This window comes from Ammospiza caudacuta, chromosome 37 (assembly GCF_027887145.1).
Source record: "Ammospiza caudacuta isolate bAmmCau1 chromosome 37, bAmmCau1.pri, whole genome shotgun sequence".
NCBI classification, from domain to species: domain Eukaryota; kingdom Metazoa; phylum Chordata; class Aves; order Passeriformes; family Passerellidae; genus Ammospiza; species Ammospiza caudacuta.
The window spans coordinates 645,388-666,548 of NC_080629.1; the positions used below are offsets into that span (position 1 = coordinate 645,388).

Here is a 21,161-nt window from a genome sequence, read left to right on the forward strand (position 1 = left end):
GGGTCCCAAAATTTGGGGTCAAGGTCCCGAAATTTGGGGTCGGAATCGCAAAATTTGGGGTCGGGGGTCCTAAAATTTGGGGATGGGGTCCCAAAAATGGTGCTGGGGTCCCAAAATTTGGGTCCAAAACCCCCAAAATTTGGGGTTGGGGGGGCCAAAAATGGGGCGGGGGTCCCAAAATTTGGGGTCAAGGTCCCGAAATTTGGGGTCGAATCGCAAAATTTGGGGCCGGGGTCCCAAAAATGGGGCGGGGGTCCCAAAATTTGGGGTCGGGGTCCCAAAAATGGGGTCAGAACCCCGAAATTTGGGGTCAGGACCTCAAAATTTGGGGTCAGAACCTCGAAATTTGGGGCTGGGGTCCTAAAATTTGGGGCTAGGACCTCAAAATTTGGGGTCGGAATCGCAAAATTTGGGGTCGGGGTCCCAAAAATGGGGTGGGGGTCCCAAAATTTGGGGTCAAGGTCCTGAAATTTGGGGTCGGAATCGCAAAATTTGGGGTCGGGGTCCTAAAATTTGGGGATGGGGTCCCAAAAATGGTGCTGGGGTCCCAAAATTTGGGTCCAAAACCCCAAAATTTGGGGTTGGGGGGGCCAAAAATGGGGCTGGGGTCCCAAAATTTGGGGTCAGAACCTCAAAATTTGGGGTCAGAACCCCAAAATTTGGGGCTGGGGTCCCAAAAATGGGGTCGGGGTCTCAAAATTTGGGATCAGAACCCCAAAATTTGGGGTCAGAATCGCAAAATTTGGGGATGGGGTCCCAAAATGGGGTCGGGGTCCCAAAATTTGGGGTTGAGGGGGCCGAAAATGGGGTGGGGGTCCCAAAATTTGGGGTCAGAACCTCAAACTTTGGGGTCGGGGTCCCAAAAATGGGGCTGGGGTCCCAAAATTTGGGTTTAGAACCCCAAATTTGGGGTTTGGGACCCCAAAATCTGAGTTTGGGACCCCAAAATTTGGGTTTAGGACCCCCAAAATGAGGCTGGGGTCCCCAAAAACGGGGCTGGAACCCCAAAAATTTGGGGTTTGGGACCCCAAAATCTGAGATTGAGACCCCAAAATTTGGGTTGAGACCCCAAAATCTGAGTCCTGGACCCCAAAATTTGGGGTTCAGAGCCCCAAATTTGGGTTCGGGAGCCAAAAATTGAAATCAAAGATGCCAAAATTTGGGGTTGAGACCCCAAAATTTGCATTTAGGACCCCAAAATCTGAGATTAAACCCCAAAATTGGGTTTAGGACCCCAAAATCTGAGATTGAGACCCCAAAATTTGGGGCTGGGACCCCAAAATCTGAGATTAAACCCCAAAATTTGGGTTCAGGACCCCAAAACTTGGGGTTGAGACCTCAAAATCGGAGCCCGGGACCCCCAAATTTGGGGTTCAGAGCTCCAAATTTGGGTTTAGGACCCCAAAATCTGAGATTGAGACCCCAAAATTTGTGACTGGGACCCCCAAATTTGGGGCTGGGACCTCAAAATCTGAGATTAAACCCCAAAATTTGGTTTAGGACCCCAAAATTTGGGGTTGAGACCCCAAAATCTGAGATTGAGACACCAAAATTTGGTTTAGGACGCCAAAATTTGGGGTTGAGACCCCAAAATCGGAGCTCGGGACCCCCAAATTTGGGGTTCAGAGCCCCAAATTTGGGTTCGGGAGCCCAAAATTGAAATCAAAGATGTCAAAATTTGGGGTTGAGACCCCAAAATCGGAGCCCGGGACCCCCAAATTTGGGGTTCAGAGCTCCAAATTTGGGTTTAGGACCCCAAAATCTGAGATTAAACTCCAAAATTTGGTTTAGGACCCCAAAATCTGAGCCCAGGACCCCGAAATTTGAGGTTGGGGCCCCAAAATCTGACTTTGGGACCCCAAAAATGAGGCTGGGGTCCCAAAAATGGGCTCAGGACCCCAAAAATCTGAGTCCAAGACCCCCAAATTTAGGGCTGGGACCCCAAAATCTGGGTCCGGAATCAACAAAATTTGGGTTTGGGGTCCCAAAAATGGGGCTGGGACCCCAAAATTTGGGTTTGGGACCCCAAAATTTGGGTTTAGAACCCCAAAATCTGAGATTGAGACCCCAAAATTTGGGGTTGAGACCCCAAAATTGGAGCCCAGGACCCCCAAAATTTGGGGTTGAGACCCCAAAATCTGAGATTAAACCCCAAAATTTGGTTTAGAACCCCAAAATTTGGGTTTGGGACCCCAAAATTTGGGATCAGGACCCCAAAATGGGGAGGTGAGACCCCAAATGTGAATGCAGGACCCCCAAAATTTGGGTTTAGAACCCCAAAATTTGGGTTTGGGACCCCCAAAATTTGGGGCTGGGGTAGCAAAGGCGGGTCCAGAACCCCCAAAATTTGGGGCTGGGGTCCCGAAATTGGGGGGTGAGACCCCAAAAATTGGAACGAGTGAGCGCTGGTGTGGTCAGCGACCAGTGCAGCGTCCACTCTGTGTCCAGGGCAGCGTCCACTCTGTGTCCACTCAAATGTCCACTCTGTGTCCAGGGCAGTGTCCACTCTCCAATGTCCACTCCAGTGTCCACTCTGTGTCCACTCAAATGTCCAAATGTCCACTCCAGTGTCCAGGGCAGTGTCCACTCTCCAATGTCCACTCCTGTGTCCACTCTGTGTCCAGGGCAGCGTCCACTCTGTGTCCACTCAAATGTCCACTCAAATGTCCACTCTGTGTCCACTCCAGTGTCCACTCTGTGTCCACTCAAATGTCCACTCTGTGTCCAGTGCAGCGTCCACTCTCCAATGTCCACTCCTGTGTCCACTCTGTGTCCACTCAAATGTCCAAATGTCCACTCCAGTGTCCAGTGCAGCGTCCACTCTGTGTCCACTCCAATGTCCACTCAAATGTCCACTCCAGTGTCCACTCCAGTGACCAGTGCAGCGTCCACTCTGTGTCCACTCCAGTGTCCACTCTGTGTCCAGTGCAGCGTCCACTCTCCAATGTCCACTCCTGTGTCCACTCCTCAATGTCCACTCTCCATGAGTGACCACAGCTGTGGCCATTTTTGGGTGGTCAGTTGGTCACTCCAGCAGATGGTCGGTGTCCACTCCAGTGTCCACTCCAACGTCCACTACAGTGTCCACTCTCCATTGTCCACTCTCCATGAGTGACCACAGCCGTGGTCATTTTTGGGTGGTCAGTTGGTCACTCTGTGGCCAACACATGGTCAGTGTCCACTCCAATGTCCACTCCAGCGTCCACTCCAGTGTCCACTCTGCGCTGTCCACTCTGCTGTGTCCACTCCTGTGTCCACTCTTCATTGTCCACTCTCCATGAGTGACCACAGCCGTGGTCATTTTTGGGTGGTCAGTTGGTCATCCAGGCCAACACATGGTCAGTGTCCACTCCAATGTCCACTCCAGTGTCCACTCCAATGTCCACTCCCAGTGTCCACTCTCCATGAGTGACCACAGCCACGGCCATTTTTGGGTGGTCAGTTGGTCACTCCAGCAGATGGTCAGTGTCCACTCGTGTCCACTCCTGTGTCCACTCCAACGTCCACTCCTGTGTCTACTCCAATGTCCACTCCAATGTCCACTCCTCAATGCCTACTCTCCATGAGTGACCACAGCCACGGCCATTTTTGGGTGGTCAGTTGGTCACTCTCAGGCTAGCACGTGGTCAGTGTCCACTCCCAGTGTCCACTCCAATGTCCACTCCTGTGTCCACTCTGTATTGTCCACTCCAGTGTCCACTCTGTATTGTCCACTCTCCAATGTCCACTCCAGTGTCCACTCCTGTGTCCACTCCAATGTCCACTCTTCATTGTCCACTCTCCGTGAGTGACCACAGCCGTGGTCATTTTTGGGTGGTCAGTTGGTCATTCCAGGCCAACGCATGGTCAGTGTCCACTCCAATGTCCACTCCCAGTGTCCACTCTGTATTGTCCACTCCAATGTCCACTCTTCATTGTCCACTCTCTGTGAGTGACCACAGCTTTGGTCACTCCCAGGTGGTCAGTTGGTCAGTGGTCATTCCTGGGTGGTCACTCAGTGGTCAGTGGTCATTCCTGGGCGGTCACTCAGTGGTCAGTGGTCACTCAGGGCAGCCTGTGGTCACTCAGTGGGTCACAGGTGGTCACTCTTGGATGGCCACTCCCAGGTGGTCACTCTGTGGTCACTCAGTGGTCACTCTCAGCTCATCGGTGGTCACTCAGTGGTCACTCAGTGGTCACTCAGTGGTCACTCAGGGGTCACTCTCAGGCCATCCTATGGTCACTCTCAGCTGATCACTGTGGTCACTCTCAGCTGGTCACTGGTCACTCAGTGGCCACTCAGTGGTCAGTGGTCACTCTCAGGCCATCCCATGGTCACTCTCAGATCACTGTGGTCACTCTCAGCTCATCAGTGGTCACTCAGTGGTCAGTGGCTGCTCAGTGGTCAGTGGTCACTCTCAGGCCAGCATGAGGTCACACTCAGTGGTCACTCAGTTGGTCAGTGGCCACTCAGGTGGTCACTCTCAGTAGTCAGTGGTCACTCTCAGGCCAGCTTGTGGTCACTCCATGGGTCACTCTCAGATGGTCACTCAGGTGGTCACTCTCAGCTGGTCAGTGGTCACTCAGTGGTCACTCAGTGGTCAGTGGTCACTCTCAGGCCAGCACGAGGTCACTCTCAGTGGTCACTCAGCGGTCACTCAGCGGTCACTCAGCGGTCACTCGGTGGTCACTCTCAGGCCAGCACGAGGTCACTCAGTGGTCACTCAGCGGTCACTCAGGCCAGCACGTGAGCCACGGGCACGCGCCGTGTCCGGCCTCCGGCCGCGGGCGGCACCACGATGGCCGCGGGGTCACCGTGGCGGTCACTGCGGTGGTCACCGCGATGGTCACCATCATCGTCGTCGTCGTCGTCGTCATCGTCGCCGTCCGGGGGCAGCCCTGCGGGGAGCGTTCCGGAAGGTTCCGCGGGGTTCCAGAACCTTCCGTGGGGGTTCCGGAAGGTTCTATGGGGGTTCTGAAGGTTCTATGGGGTTCTGGAAGGTTCTATGTGGGTTCTGAAGGTTCTATGGGGTTCTGGAAGGTTCTATGGGGGTTCCGGAACATTCCATGGGGGTTCTGGAAGTATCCATGGGGGTTCCGTAAGGTTCTATGGGGGTTCCGGAAGGTTCTATGGGGGTTCCGGAATGTTCCATGTGGGTTCTGGAAGGTTCTAGGGGGGTTCCGGAAGGTTCTATGGGGGTTCCAGAAGGTTCTATGGGGGTTCCGGATTGTTCTATGGGGGTTCCAGAACATTCCATGGGGTTCCGGAAGGTTCTATGGGGGTTCCGGAACGTTCTATGGGGGTTCCGGAAGGTTCCATGGGGGTTCCAGAAGGTTCTATGGGGGTTCCGGAATGTTCCGCGGGGTTCCAGAACCTTCCATGGGGGTTCCAGAAGGTTCCATGAGGGTTCTGAAGGTTCTATGGGGGTTCCGGAAGGTTCCATGAGGGTTCTGAAGGTTCTATGGGGGTTCCGGAAGGTTCCATGGGGGTTCTGGAAGGTTCTGTGGGGGGCTCAGTCTCTCTCCCCTCACCCTCCTCCATTCCCCCTCACTCCTCCCACCCTCCGGGCCCCTCTCTCACCTCGGGCCTCCCTCCGTGCCCGCCGCCGGTCGCGGGGCAGGGAGTTCCCGGCGGCCAGGAACGCGGCCCCGCCCAGGGCGGCGGCGAACGGCAGCAGCAGCAGCGCCCTCAGCAGAGCCCCGGCCCCGCGCTGGTACGAAATGGCGGCGGCTCCGCCCCCCAGGGCGTCACTCACCTGAGGGGTGGGGGGACAGGTGAGGGGCGAGGGGAGGGGGAACGGTGATCCCGGTGCTCCCAGTATGGCCCCGGTGCTCCCAGTATGGCCCCGGTGCTCCCAGTATGGCCCCGGTATTGGGCCGGCGCCCTCACGCCATTCCCGCCCACCGCTGTGTCAATCATCTCAGGGGGCGGGGCCACAAAAAGAGCGGGAATGGCGTGAGGGGAGCAGGCCCCGCCCCTCCCAGTGCTCCCAGTATGGCCCCAGTGCTCCCAGTACGGTCCCAGTGCTCCCAGTTTGGGCCACAATGGCTCCCCAGTGCTCCCAGTTTGGGCCACAATGGCTCCCCAGTGCTCCCAGTACGGCCCCAGTGCTCCCAGTGTCCCTCCCAGTGCTCCCAGTTTGGGCCACAATGGCTCCCCAGTGCTCCCAGTGTCACCTCAGTGCTCCCAGTGTCCCTCCCAGTGCTCCCAGTACGGTCCCAGTGCTCCCAGTTTGGGCCACAATGGCTCCCCAGTGCTCCCAGTACGGTCCCAGTGCTCCCAGTTTGGGCCACAATGGCTCCCCAGTGCTCCCAGTATGGTCCCAGTGCTCCCAGTATGGCCCCAGTGCTCCCAGTACGGTCCCAGTGCTCCCAGTTTGGGCCACAATGGCTCCCCAGTGCTCCCAGTATGGTCCCAGTGCTCCCAGTTTGGGCCACAATGGCTCCCCAGTGCTCCCAGTATGGTCCCAGTGCTCCCAGTATGGCCCCAGTGCTCCCAGTACGGTCCCAGTGCTCCCAGTTTGGGCCACAATGGCTCCCCAGTGCTCCCAGTATGGTCCCAGTGCTCCCAGTTTGGGCCACAATGGCTCCCCAGTGCTCCCAGTATGGTCCCAGTGCTCCCAGTTTGGGCCACAATGGCTCCCCAGTGCTCCCAGTATGGACTGGTAAGGACCCAGTGCCCTCCCAGTATGGGCCCAATCCCCTCCCAGTATCCCCAGTGTGGGCCCAGACCCCTCCCAGTCCCTCCCAGTTTGTCCCAGTCCATCCCAGTCCCCTCCCAATGTTCCCAGTATGGGCCCAGTCCCCTCCCAGTCCCCTCCCAGTTCATCCCAGTCCGTCCCAGTCCCCTCCCAATGTTCCCAGTATGGGCCCAGTCCCCTCCCAGTCCCTCCCAGTTTGTCCCAGTCCATCCCAGTCCCCTCCCAATGTTCCCAGTATGGGCCCAGTCCCCTCCCAGTCCCCTCCCAGTTTGTCCCAGTCCGTCCCAGTCTCACCAGTCCCACCAGGTAGGGGCTCCCAGCGTCTCCCAGTAAATGGGAGGCCACGATCTGCAGGGCCTCGGCCGTGGAGCGGCGCCCGGGGGGCACCACGTACTGGGAGGAACTGGGATTAACTGGGAGCAACTGGGAGGGCGCCAGGGCCAGCCCAGTAACCGCCCAGTTCGTCCCAGTAACCTCCCAGTTCATCCCAATCCCCTCCCAGTTCATCCCAGTTGATCCCAATCCCTCCCAGTTCATCCCAGTCCATCCCAGTTCATCCCAATCCCCTCCCAGTTCATCCCAATCCCTTCCCAGTTCATCCCAATCCCCTCCCAGTTCATCCCAGTTCATTTTAGTGCCATCCCAGTCCCTCCCAGTTCATTCCAGTTAACCGCCCAGTTCACCCCAGTAACTTCCCAGTTCATTTTAATGGCATCCCAGTTCATCCCAGTCCCTCCCAGTTCATCCCAGTCCCTCCCAGTCCATCCCAGTCCATCCCAGTTCATCCCAGTCCATCCCAGTTCATCCCAGTCCATCCCAGTTCATCCCAGTACCTCCCAGTTCATCCCAGTAACCTCCCAGTAGAGCGGCACCTGAGAGGGGCACCACGTACTGGGACAAACTGGGATTAACTGGGAGCGACTGGTATGAGGCCAGACCCCTCCCAGTCCCTCCCAGTCCCTCCCAGTCCATCCCAGTCCATCCCAGTTCACTCCTAGTCCATCCCAGTTGGTTTCAGTGCCATCCCAGTACGTCCCAGTTTGTTCCCAGTCCCTCCCAGTTTATCCCAGTCTCACCAGTAAGATGTCGGCCACGATTGCCCAGTTCAGGGACAGCAGGGTCTCACCCAGGAAGATGAAAACCTGGGGGGGTGAAAATCCCAGTTCAAACCAGTTCAAACCAGTAACCTCCCAGTTTTGCTCCCAGTCCATCCCAGTTCACTCCCAGTTCATCCCAGTCCGTCCCAGTTCACTCCCAGTTCATCCCAGTCCATCCCAGTTCCATCCCAAACTCCCCCCAGAGCCCTCCCAGTATAAACCAGTATAAACCCCTACAAACCAGTATATCCCAGTCCCTCCCAGCATGAACCAGTATAAACCAGTCCGTCCCAGTTCCACCCCAAACCCCTCCCAGTACAAACCAGTACAAACCAGTATAACCCAGCGTAAACCAGTACAAACCAGTTCCAACCCAGACCCTCCCAGCATAAACCAGTACAAACCAGTCCGTCCCAGTTCCATCCCAATCCCCTCCCAGTACAAACCAGTATAAACCAGTACAAACCAGTTCCAACCCAGTCCCTCCCAGTCCCCTCCCAGTATAAACCAGAACAAACCAGTACAAACCAGTATAACCCAGTACAAACCAGTATAACCCAGTATAACCCAGTACAAACCAGTATAACCCATTATAACCCAGTATACCCCAGTACAAACCAGTATAACCCAGTACAAACCAGTATAACCCAGTATAACCCAGTATAACCCAGTACAAACCAGTACAAACCAGTTCCAACCCAGTCCCTCCCAGTCCCCTCCCAGTATAAACCAGAACAAACCAGTACAAACCAGTATAAACCAGTATAAACCAGTCCAAACCAGTATAAACCAGTTCAAACCAGTATACACCAGCATGCACCAATGGTTTCCTACAATCAGGCGCCATCTTGGGCGGCCATTTTGGGCGGCCATCTTGTGAACTCTAGCACAGGCCGCCATTTTGAATAACTCCCTTAAACACAAAATACACCAGCACAAACCAGCACAAACCAGTACAAACCAGTATAAACCAGTACAAATCAGTCAACCCCTCCCAGTACAAACCAGTACAAACCAGTCCAACTCACATAGGCCGCAGGGGGGCAGGGTTTGGCGCAGACCAACGCCAGCAGCAGGCAGGGGGCTCCCCCCAGCAGCCCCCCCGCGCACAGCAATGGATCCGCCCGGGGCTCGCGGGGGCGGAGCCTGCGCGAAAGCTCCGCCCCCAGCCCCACCCCCAGCACGCCCGAGCCGCAGGTCAGCGCGCCGAACAGGAGGCTGCGCGCGGGGGTCAAAGGTCACGGCGGCGTCACGGCGGCAAAAAAACAAATAAAACAAAATTAATGCGGAGATTAGTAAAAAAAAAAAAAAAACAAAAAAAAAACAAACACAAAAACAACAACAAAAAAAACCCCGTGGAAATGGTTCGAAAGGACCCAAAATGGGAGAAATTCCAGCCTGGAACGGGGAAATTCCACCCCAAAATGGCCCCAAAATGGCGAAATTCCACCCCAAAATGGCCCCAAAATGACCCAAAATGATCCAAAATGGGGGAAATTCCAGCCTGGAACGGGGAAATTCCACCCCAAAATGGCCCCAAATGACGCAAAATGGGGAAATTCCACCCCAAAATGGCCCCAAAATGACCCAAAATGACCCAACATGGGGAAATTCCGCCCCAAAATGGGGAAATTCCGCCCCAAAATGGCCCAAAATGGCCCAAAATGAGGAAATTCCACCCCAAATGGCCCAAAATGGCCCAAAATGAGAAAATTCCACCCCAAAATGGCCCAAAATTATCCCAGATGGGGAAATTCCACCCCAAAATGGCCCAAATTGGCCCCAAAATGGCCCAAAATGGGGAAATTCCGCCCCAAAATTACCAAAAATGACCCAAAATGGGGAAATTCCACCCCAAAATGGCCCCAAAATTACCCAAAATGGGGGAAATTCCACCCCATAATGGCCCAAAATGACCAAAAAGGGGCAAATTCCATCCCAAAATGGCCGAAAATGACCCAAAATGACCCAAAATGGGGAAATTCCACCACAAAATCACAGAAAGTGGCCCAAAATGGGGAAGTTCCACCCCAAATGAACCCAAAATGAGGAAATTCCACCTCAAAATGGCCCCAAATGGGGAAATTCCTCCCCAAGCAACCCAAAATGGGGAAGCTCCACCCTAAAGCGGCCCGAAATTACCCAAAATGGGAAAATTTTACCCCAAAATTCCCCCCAAAAAATCCCCCAAAATTCCCAAAAAAGTCCCAAAAAAATCCCAAAAATTCCCCAAAAATTAAAAAAAAATCCCCAAAAATCCCTGAAAATCCCCCCAAAAAATCCTCAAAACTTCCTAAAACATCCAAAAATATTCCCCAAAAAATCAAAAAAAATTCCAAAAAAAAATCCAAAAAAATCCCAAAAAATTCCCAAAAAATCCCAAAAACATCCCCCCCAAAAAACCCCAAAAACTAAAAATAAATTCCCAATAAATTCCCCAAAAACTAAAAAAAAAATCCCAAAAAATCCCCCAAAAAATCCCCAAAAAATTCCCAAAAAATCCCTGAAAATCCCCAAATCGCCCCAAACCCCCCAAAATTGCCCAAAACTGTGAATTTTTTGTCCCTGACCCACCTCTGGTCGCCCTGGCAGCGCCGCCCCCGGCAGGGCTGCCCCTCCCCCCAAATATCCCCAAAAAATCCCCAAAAAGTCCCAAAAATTAAAAATAAAATTTCCCAAAAATTCCCAAAAAATCTCCCAAAAATTCCCCAAAAAATCCGAAAAAATTCCCCAAAAAAATTCCCAAAAAATCCCTGAAAATTCCCCCAAAAAATCCCCAAAAAATAAAAAAAAATCCAAAAAAATCCCCAAAAAACCCCCCAAAAAATTTTAAAAAAATCCCAAAAAATTCCCAAAAAATCTCAAAAATTTCCCAAAAAATCCCCCCCCAAAAAAAAAAAAAAAAAAAAAATCCCAAAAATTAAAAAAAAAAAAATCCCAAAAAATCCCTGAAAATCCCTCCAAAATCCCCAAAAAATCCCAAAAATTCCCCAAAAAAATCCCCAAAAAAATCCCCAAAAATCCCAAACCCCCCAAAATTGCCCAAAACTGTGAATTTTTTGCCCCTGACCCACCTCTGGTCGCCCTGGCAGCGCCGCCCCCGGCAGGGCTGCCCCTCCCCCCGCGCCAGGCGGGTGCGGAACAGGAACGCCGGAGCCCAAAGGGCCAAAGCGCCCGTGACGAACGCCACCGAGGTGAACCCCAGCGTGGAGAGCACCAGGGTGCGGCTGCAACACACAAAAAATCGGAATTTACCAAAAAAAAACCGAAATCCCAAAAAAAACCCCGTTAAAATCGGGCAAAAAATCAAAATTCTGCTCTAAAATGGCTGAAATCCACCCAAAAATGGCTCAAATCCACCCAAAAAGTGAACCCCAGCGTGGAGAGCACCAGGGTATGGCTAAAATACACAAAAAATCAGAATTTACCAAAAATCTCCAAAATCCCCCCAAAAAAATCCTATTAAAATCGGGCAAAATATCAAAATTCTGCACTAAAATGGCTGAAATCCACCCAAAAATGAGTTTGGGGACACCCGTGACAAAGGACACCAAAGTGAACCCCAGCGTGGAAAGGATCAGGGTACGGCTAAAATACACAAAAAAATCAGAATTTACCAAAAATTTCCAAAATCCCCCAAAAAAATCCTATTAAAATCGGGCAAAAAATCAAAATTCTGCATTAAAATGGCTGAAATCCACCCAAAAATGGGTTTGGGGACACCCGTGACAAAGGACACCAAAGTGAACCCCAGCGTGGAAAGGATCAGGGTACGGCTAAAATACACAAAAAAATCAGAATTTACCAAAAATTTCCAAAATTCCCAAAAAAAAACCCCGTTAAAATCGGGCAAAAAATCAAAATTCTGCACTAAAATGGCTGAAATCCACCCAAAAATGGCTCAAATCCACCCAAAATGGGTTTGGGGACACTGAGGACACGCGGTGACAAAGGACACCGAGGGTGACGTCACAACTGGGGGACACAAAAAATCGGAATTTACCAAAAATTTCCAAAATCCCCAAAAAAACCCCCGTTAAAATCGGGCAAAAAATCAAAATTCTGCACTAAAATGGCCAAAAATGGCTGAAATCCACCCAAAATGGGTTTGGGGACAGGCGGTGACAAAGGACACCGAGGGTGACATCACAACTGGGGATACAAAAAATCGGAATTTACCAAAAATTTCCAAAATCCCCAAAAAAACCCCCCGTTAAAATCGGGCAAAAAATCAAAATTCTGCACAAAAATGGCCAAAAATGGTCACTCAGGGTCAGTGGTCACTCAGTGGTCACTCAGTGGTCACTCGATGATCACTGGTCACTCAGTGGTCACTCAGGGATGGTCAGTGGTCACTCAGTGGTCACTCATTGACCATTGGTCAGTCTGTGGTTATTGGTCACTCTATGGTCAGTGGTCACTCAGGGGTCACTCAGTGGTCACTCTATGGTCACTCATTGGTCAGTGGTCACTCAGAGGTCACTCAGTGGTCACTCTATGGTCACTCATTGGTCAGTGGTCACTCATTGGTCACTCAGTGGTCATTGGTCACTCAGTGGTCACTCAGTGGTCACTCAATGGTCACTCAGTGGTCACTCGATGATCAGTGGTCACTCAGTGGTCACTCATTGGTCACTCAGTGGTCACTCAGTGGTCACTCGATCATTGGTCACTCTGGTCAGTATTGGTCACCCCATGGTCAATGGTCAGCGGTCACTCACTGGTCATTGGTCATTCCTTGGTCACTCAGGGGTCACTCATTGGTCACTCAGGGGTCACTCAGGGGTCACTCATTGGTCATTGGTCACTCAGTGGTCACTCAGTGGTCACTCAGTGGTCACTCAGGGATGATCAGTGGTCACTCATTGGTCACTCAGGGGTCACTCAGGGTCACTCAGTGGTCACTCATTGGTCACTCAGTGGTCACTCATTGGTCATTGGTCACTCATTGGTCACTCAGTGGTCACTCAGTGGTCACTCAGTGGTCACTCAGGGATGATCAGTGGTCACTCATTGGTCACTCATTGGTCACTCAGTGGTCACTCATTGGTCACCCAGCGGTCACTCATTGGTCACTCAGTGGTCACCCAGTGGTCACTCATTGGTCACTCAGTGGTCACTCATTGGTCACTCATTGGTCACTCATTGGTCACTCATTGGTCACTCTATGGTCATTGGTCACTCAGTGGTCACTCACTTGCGGCCGAGCTCCCGGAGGTCGTGTCCCCACGAGCGGTCAGCGGTCACCCCCGTGGTCACTCCCGTGGTCACTCCGGTGCTCAGTGTGGTCACTCCCGTGGTCACCCCCGTGGTCACTCCCGTGGTCACTCCCGTGGTCACTCCCGTGGTCACTCCCGTGGTCACTCCGGTGCTCAGTGTGGTCACTCCCGTGGTCACTCCCGTGGTCACTCCGGTGCTCAGTGTGGTCACTCCCGTGGTCACCCCCGTGGTCACTCCCGTGGTCACTCCGGTGCTCAGTGTGGCCGGAGCCCCGTCCAGGCCGCCCCGGGGGGGGTCGCTGACCAGGGCCAGGAGCAGCAGCAGCGCCACGAGCCCCAGGACAGGGGTCACCTGCGGGGTCAGCGGGGTCACTGGGGTCACTCGGGGTCACTCGGGGGTCAGGGGTCACTCGGGGTCACTCAGGGGTCACTCGGGGGTCAGGGGTCACTCAAAGGTCACTCATTCAGGGGTCACTGGGGTCACTCAGGGTCACTCAGGGGTCACTCGGGGGTCAGGGGTCACTCAGGGGTCACCTGCGGGGGCACAGCGGGGTCACTGGGGTCACTCGGGGGTCACTCGGGGGTCACTCAGGGGTCACTCAGTGGTCACTCAGGGGTCACCTGCGGGGTCACTGGGGGTCACTTGGGGTCACTCGGGGGTCAGCGGTCACTCAGGGTCACTCACTCGGGTCACTCGGGGTCATTTGGGATCATTTTGAGGCGATTTAGGGGTCAAAACTGGGGAAATTGGGGGTCAGGGGTCACTCAGGGGTCACTCGGGGGTCACTCAATGGTCAGGGGTCACTCAGGGGTCACTCGGGGTCACTCAGGGTCATTTGGGGTCATTTTGAGGCGATTTAGGGGTCAAAACTGGGGAAATTGGGGGTCAGGGGTCACTCAGTGGTCACTCGGGGGTCACTCGGGGGTCACTCGGGGTCACTCAGGGGTCACTCAGTGGTCACTCGGGGGTCACTCGGGGTCACTCGGGGTCACTCAGGGGTCGCTTGGGGTCACTCAGGGGTCACTCGGGGTCATTTTGAGGCGATTTAGGGGTCAAAATTGGGGAATTTGGGGGTCAGGGGTCACTCAGGGGTCACCCAGAGGTCATTCAGGGTCACCCAGGGGTCAATTTCGGGGCACCTTGGGTGAATTTTTGGGGTAATTTTTGAGGTATTTTCGGGGTGAATTTTGGGCAATTTTGGGGTATTTTTGGGGTAATATTTGGGGTATTTTGGGTGAATTTTTGGGGTGAATTTTGGGGATATTTTGGGTGAATTTCTGGGGTATTTTGGGTGAATTTTTGGAGTAATTTTTGGATGAATTTTTGGGGTATTATGGGTGAATTTTTGGGATGCTTTGGGTGAATTTTTGGGGTGAATTTTGGGACGTTTTGGGTGAATTTTCGGGGTAATTTTTGGGGTATTTTGGGGTGAATTTTTGGGACGTTTTGGATGAATTTTGGAGTGAATTTTTTGGGTATTTTGGGGTGAATTTTCGGGATATTTTGGGTGAATTTCAGGATATTTTGGGGTGAATTTTTGGGGTATTTTGTGTGAATTCCTGGGATATTTTGGGTGAATTTTTGGGGGTGTTTTTGGGGTGAACTTTGGGATATTTTGGGGTGAATTTTTGGGGTATTTTGGGGTGAATTTCGGGAGAATTTTTTGGGGTGTTTTTGGGGTGAATTTCGGGCCATTTCGGGGTGAATTTTTGGGGTATTTTGGGGTGAATTTCGGGCTATTTTGGGGTGAATTTTTGGAGTATTTTGGGGGAATTTTGGGGGTATTTTGGGGTGAATTTCGGGCCATTTCGGGGTGAATTTTTGGGGGTGTTTTTGGGTGAACTTTGGGATATTTTGGGGTGAATTTTGGGATATTTGGGAGTGAATTTTTGGGGTGTTTTTGGGGTGAATTTTGGGCCATTTTGGGGTGGTTTTGCTGCCCCCCGCTCCTCCCCCGCTCACCCGCAGCGCCCAGCGCCAATCGGCCGCCAGGTCCTTGACCTTTGACCCCGCGATGTAACCCAGCCCGCTGCGGGGGGAGGGGCGGGGTCAGTGGGGGGGGGAGGGGCAGCCCCAGACCCCCAAAGCCCCTCCCCCGCCCCCGTAACCCACCCCAGCCCCTCCCCCACCCCAATTATCGATCCCAGCCCCTCCCCCCCGAGCCCCTCCCCCTTCGCCGCCCCTCCCCCACCCAGGCGCCAATAACAGGCCCTCCCCCCAAGCCCCGCCCCCTTTTCCTGCCCCTCCCTCCAACCCGATTGCAGCCCCTCCCCCACCCCAAACTGCCCCTCCCCCACAGCCCTTCCCCCCCCCACTCATCCTCCGTTCCCATTAGCGATCACAGCCCCGCCCCCATTCCCATAGCCCCGCCCCCACGTTTAGCCCCGCCCCATTCCCTCAGCCCCGCCCCCATTCCCTCAGGCCTGCCCCCTCTCACCTGCCCAGGGGCACGGCCAGGTAGAACCCACAGCCCCGCCCCCATTCCCTTAGCCCCGCCCCCATTTTTAGCCCCGCCCCATTCCCTCAGCCCCGCCCCCATGTTTAGCCCCGCCCCCTCTCTCTCACCTGCCCAGGGGCACGGCCAGGTAGAAGCCATAGCCCCGCCCCCATTCCCTTAGCCCCGCCCCCATTCCCTCAGCCCCGCCCCCTCTCTCTCACCTGCCCAGGGGCACGGCCAGGTAGAAGCCATAGCCCCGCCCCCATTCCCTCAGCCCCGCCCCCATGTTTAGCCCCGCCCCCTCTCTCTCACCTGCCCAGGGGCACGGCCAGGTAGAAGCCATAGCCCCGCCCCCATTCCCTTAGCCCCGCCCCCATGTTTAGCCCCGCCCCCTCTCTCTCACCTGCCCAGGGGCACGGCCAGGTAGAAGCCGCCCAGGGCGCGGCTGCGGGCGGGGCCGCGGAACAGGTCGGCCACCAGGGTGGGCGCCAGGGTGGAGTAGGCGGCCTCGCCCACGCCCACCAGCGCCCGGCCGGCCAATAGCGCGCCGAAATGCTGCCGGGGGGCGGGGCCGCGTCACTGACCCCGCCCCCAGCCCGCCGAACCCACCCCCTGCCCCGCCCGGCCCATCCCCCGCCCCGTGTTCTGCCCCAGGTGTGTTCTGGGCGTGCCCAGGTGTGCCCAGGTGACCCCAGGTGTGCCCTCAGGTGTGCCCAGGTGTGCCCACGTGCATCTCAGGTGTGACCCCAGGTGTGACCCCAGGTGTGCCCAGGTGTATCTCAGGTGTGCCCAGGTGTGTTCTATCTATCTCCAGGTGTGTTTTGGGTGTGCCCAGGTGTATCTCAGGTGTGCCCAGGTGTGTCCCTCACCTGAGGTGGCACGAAGCTGGTGGCCAAGGTGACGCCCGACCACAGCGCCAGCCCCAGGTGTGCCCAGGTGTGTCTCAGGTGTGCTCAGGTGTGTTCTATCTATCTCCAGGTGTGTTTTGGGTGTGCCCAGGTGTGCCCAGGTGTATCTCAGGTGTGCCCAGGTGTATCTCAGGTGTATTTAGGATACTCTCAGGTGTATCCCAGGTGTGCCCAGGTGTGTCTCAGGTGTGCTCAGGTGTGTTCTATCTATCTCCAGGTGTGTTTTGGGTGTGCCCAGGTGTGCCCAGGTGTATCTCAGGTGTATTTAGGATACTCTCAGGTGTATCTCAGGTGTGCCCAGGTGTGCCCAGGTGTGTCTCAGGTGTGCTCAGGTGTGTTCTATCTATCTCCAGGTGTGTTTTGGGTGTGCCCAGGTGTGCCCAGGTGTATCCAGGTGTACCCAGGTGTATCTCAGGTGTGCCCAGGTGTATCTCAGGTGTATTTAGGATACTCTCAGGTGTATCCCAGGTGTGCCCAGGTGTATCCCAGGTGTGCCCAGGTGTGTCTCAGGTGTACCCAGGTGTGTTCTATCTATCTCCAGGTGTGTTTTGGGTGTGCCCAGGTGTATCTCAGGTGTGCCCAGGTGTGTCCCTCACCTGAGGTGGCACGAAGCTGGTGGCCAAGGTGACGCCCGACCACAGCGCCAGCCCCAGGTGTATCTCAGGTGTGCCCAGGTGTGCCCAGGTGTGTTCTATCTATCTCCAGGTGTGTTTTGGGTGTGCCCAGGTGTGCCCAGGTGTATCTCAGGTGTATTTAGGATACTCTCAGGTGTATCTCAGGTGTGCCCAGGTGTATCCCAGGTGTACCCAGGTGTATCTCAGGTGTGCCCAGGTGTATCTCAGGTGTATTTAGGATACTCTCAGGTGTATCTCAGGTGTGCCCAGGTGTATCCCAGGTGTGCCCAGGTGTGTCTCAGGTGTGCTCAGGTGTGTTCTATCTATCTCCAGGTGTGTTTTGGGTGTGCCCAGGTGTGCCCAGGTGTGCCCCTCACCTGAGGTGGCACGAAGCTGGTGGCCAAGGTGACGCCCGACCACAGCGCCAGCCCCAGCGCCAGGAGCCGCTTGCGGCTGTGCCGATCCCCGAGGAAGCCGAAGAGAGGAGCCAGCACCAGGTAACTGCTGATGAACACTGCCACAGGTACGGCACAGGTGAGCGAAAATTAAAATAAATAAAATTAAAAAAGGAAAAAAAAAAAACAAAAAAAATCAGCCAAAAATGACCCAAAAAAAACCGGGAAAAAACAACCCAAAAATGGGCACAAAACACCCCAAAAATGCTGATGAACTCTGGGACAGGTACGGGACAGGTGAGCCAAAAATTTAAATAAATAAATTAAAAAAAAAAAAAAAAAACCAAACCAAAAAAAATGCCCCAAAAAATCAGCCAAAAATGACCCAAAAATGGAAAAAAAAGACCCAAAAATGGGCACAAAACACCCCAAAACTGCTGATGAACACTGCCACAGGTACGGCACAGGTGAGCGAAAATTAAAATAAATAAAATTAAAAAAGGAAAAAAAAACCAAAAAAAATCAGCCAAAAATGACCCAAAAAAAACGGGAAAAAACAACCCCAAAAATGCTGATGAACACTGGGACAGGTACGGGACAGGTGAGCCAAAAATTAAAATAAATAAATTTAAAAAACAAAATAAAACCAAACCAAACCAAAAAAAATGCCCCAAAAAATCAGCCAAAAATGACCCAAAAACAAAAGGGATAAAACAACCCAAAAATGGGCACAAAACCCCCCAAAACTGCTGATGAACACTGGGACAGGTACGGGACAGGTGAGCCAAAATTAAAATAAATACAATTAAAAACAACAAAAAAAAACAAACAAAAAAAAATCCCCCAAAAAATCAGCCAAAAATCACCCAAAAATCACCCCAAAATGACCCAAAAAACACCCAAAAAAGGAAAAAAAAAAACCAACCCAAAAATGGACAAAAAAGACCCCAAAACTGCTGATGAACTCTGGGACAGGTACGGGACAGGTGAGGGAAAAATTAAAATAAATAAATTTTAAAAAAAAAGACAAAAAACCCAAAAAAAATCCCCCAAAAAACCCCCCCAAAACCACCCCAAAATCAGCCAAAAATGACCCAAAAATGGAAAAAAAACGACCCAAAAATGGGCACAAACCACCACAAAACTGCTGATGAACACTGGGACAGGTACGGGACAGGTGAGAGAAAAATTTTTTAAAAAGAAATTTACAAAAACCCAAAAAAATCCCCAAAATATCACCCAAAAATCACCAAAAAATTACTAAAAAATCACCCAAAAATGACCCAAAAAAAGGGAAAAAATCGACCCAGAAATGGGCACAAACCACCCCAAAAATGCTGATGAACACTGGGACAGGTATGGGACAGGTGAGGGAAAAATTAAAAAAAAAGAAATTTACAAAAACCCAAAAAAATATCCCCAAAAAATCACAAAAGAAATTACCCAAAAATCACCCAAAAATCACCAAAAAAATCACCAAAAAAATGACCCAAAAATCACCCAAAAATCACCAAAAAATCACCAAAAAAATGACCCAAAAATCACCAAAAAATCACTAAAAAAATCACCAAAAAAAGGGAAAAAACCGCCCCAAAAATGGGCACAAACCACCCCAAAACTGCTGATGAAACTGCGACAGGTGAGACACAGGTACGGAAAAAAATTTAAAATAAATAAATTTAAACAATCAAACAAACAAATAAATATAAAAAAATTAAATTTTTAAAAAATCCTCCCCCCTTAAAAAAACCCCAAAATCACCAAAAATTAAAACCATTCCCAAAAAAAAAAAAAAAAATCCCCCCCCAAAAAAATTAGTTTTTAAAAATTTTCCCCCCAAAACCAAACCCGACCCCCCCCCGGGGACTGTGGGCGTGGCCGGGGTGGGCGTGGCCGGGGGTGGGCGTGGCCAGGGGGTGGGCGTGGCCTCACCTGTCTGCAGGAGGCCGGAGCTGCTGTCGCCGATCCCGAAATAATCCTCGACCTCGGGCAGCACACCTGGGGGCGGGGCAACGATGGGACACGCCCACAAATCACAGGGACACGCCCACAAATCCATGGGACACGCCCACACACTGTGGAAACGCCCACAAACCCATGGGACACGCCCACAAATCACAGGGACACGCCCACAAATCACAGGGACACGCCCACAAATCCATGGGACACGCCCACACACTGTGGAAACGCCCACAAACCCATGGGACACGCCCACAAACCCATGGGACACGCCCACAAATCACAGGGACACGCCCACAAGCAAGGGACACACCCATAAATCCCTGGGACACGCCCACAATGGACACGCCCAAAAAATAAATGGGAGACGCCCACAAATAAATGGGACACGCCCACAAATTACAAGGACACGCCCAAAAACCCCTGGGACACACCCAGAAATTACTAGGACACGCCCACAAATAACTGGGACACGCCCACAAATAACTGGGACACGCCCACAAATCCATGGGACACGCCCACAAACAATGGACACGCCCACAAATCCCTGGGGCACGCCCACAAATGACTAGGACACACCCACAAATCCTTGGGACACGCCCACAAATCCATGGGACACGCCCACAAATCCCTGGGACACGCCCACAAACGACTAGGACACACCCACAAATCCTTGGGACACGCCCACAAATAACAGGGACACGCCCACAAATAACAGGGACACGCCCACAAACAAGGGACACGCCCACAAATCCATGGGACACGCCCACAAACTGTGGACACACCCACAAACAACTAGGACACGCCCACAGACAACTAGGACACGCCCACAAAAAATGGACACGCCCACAAAGCCCCGGGACACGCCCACAAATTACTAGGACACGCCCACAAATCCCTGCGACACTAATTAATTACCTGCTACGGTGAAGCTGTCCATGTAATTAAGAAAATTAATCAAGCACTAATTAATTACCTGCCAGAGTGAATCTGTCCATGTAATTAAGTAAATTAATTAAGCACTAATTAATTACCTGCCACGGTGAAGCGGTCCATGTAATTAACTAAATTAATTAAGCACTAATTAATTAACCCCGCCCCCATTAATTAATTACCTGCCACGGTGAATCGGTCCATGTAATTAAGTAAATTAATCAAGTAGTAATTAATTACCTGCCACGGTGAATCGGTCCATGTAATTAAGCAAATTAATTAAGCACAGCACGGCCACGCTGAGGTGGGGGCGGGGCGGAGGGGGCGGGGCTTTGCCCGCGGGGGGCGGGGCCACCTCCGGCTCCGGCCCCGCCCCCACCGTGACGTCATCGGGGCGAGCCAGGGTGGGGGAGGGGCTGGGGGCGGCCATGGGGGGGGGGGGGAGGGGCTGGGGGGGGGAGAGAAAATGGAACAGAATCAACCAAAAGCGGCAAAATTCACCCCAAAAACCCAAAAATGTCAAAATTCACCCCAAAAAGAACAAAAATTCACCCCAAAACCCCAAAAATGTCAAAATTTACCCGAAAAAATCCCAAAATGAACAAAAATTCACCCAAAAAATCCCAAAATCAGCAAAAATTCACCGAAAAAATCCCGAAATCAACAAAAATTTACCCTAAAAAAAACCAAAATCAACAAAAATTTACCCCAAAAAGAACAAAAATTCACCCCAAAAATATCAAAATTCACCCCAAAATGAACAAAAATTCACCCCAAAAAATCCCAAAATGAACAAAAATTTACCCCAAAAAAATCCCAAAATGAACAAAAATTTACCCCAAAAAACCCAAAATGAACAAAAATTCACCCCAAAAAACCCAAAAATATCAAAATTTACCCCAAAAAGAACAAAAATTC

The 21,161-nt window shown here is 52.4% G+C and overlaps 1 protein-coding gene across 1 annotated transcript; it reads right to left on the minus strand.

Annotated features, from left to right (window-relative positions):
* Positions 1–4,626: 4,626 nt before the first annotated feature.
* SPNS1 (SPNS lysolipid transporter 1, lysophospholipid) lies at positions 4,627–20,366 on the minus strand. The gene is made up of 13 exons (XM_058823073.1): positions 20,345–20,366; positions 19,284–19,349; positions 17,334–17,470; positions 15,838–15,989; positions 14,960–15,026; positions 13,248–13,348; positions 12,975–13,010; positions 10,852–11,004; positions 8,806–8,995; positions 7,757–7,822; positions 6,975–7,073; positions 5,561–5,735; positions 4,627–4,878 (listed from the first exon to the last, which is right to left on the minus strand). Exons 1-13 carry the CDS (start codon positions 20,364–20,366, stop codon positions 4,715–4,717), a joined length of 1,428 nt encoding a protein of 475 aa, XP_058679056.1. The 3' UTR covers positions 4,627–4,714.
* Positions 20,367–21,161: the final 795 nt, after the last annotated feature.

What these genes read in the sequence shown, in the direction of transcription:
- SPNS1 (XM_058823073.1), bottom strand. Translation starts at nt 20,366, where the DNA reads ATGGACCGCTTCACCGTGGCAG. An exon ending in CTCCGGCCTCCTGCAGACAG is followed by an intron (nt 17,471 to 19,283) that starts GTGAGGCCACGC and finishes TACCTGTGGCAG; the next exon opens with TGTTCATCAGCAGTTACCTG. An exon ending in ATTGGCGCTGGGCGCTGCGG is followed by an intron (nt 13,349 to 14,959) that starts GTGAGCGGGGGA and finishes CTGACCCCGCAG; the next exon opens with GTGACCCCTGTCCTGGGGCT.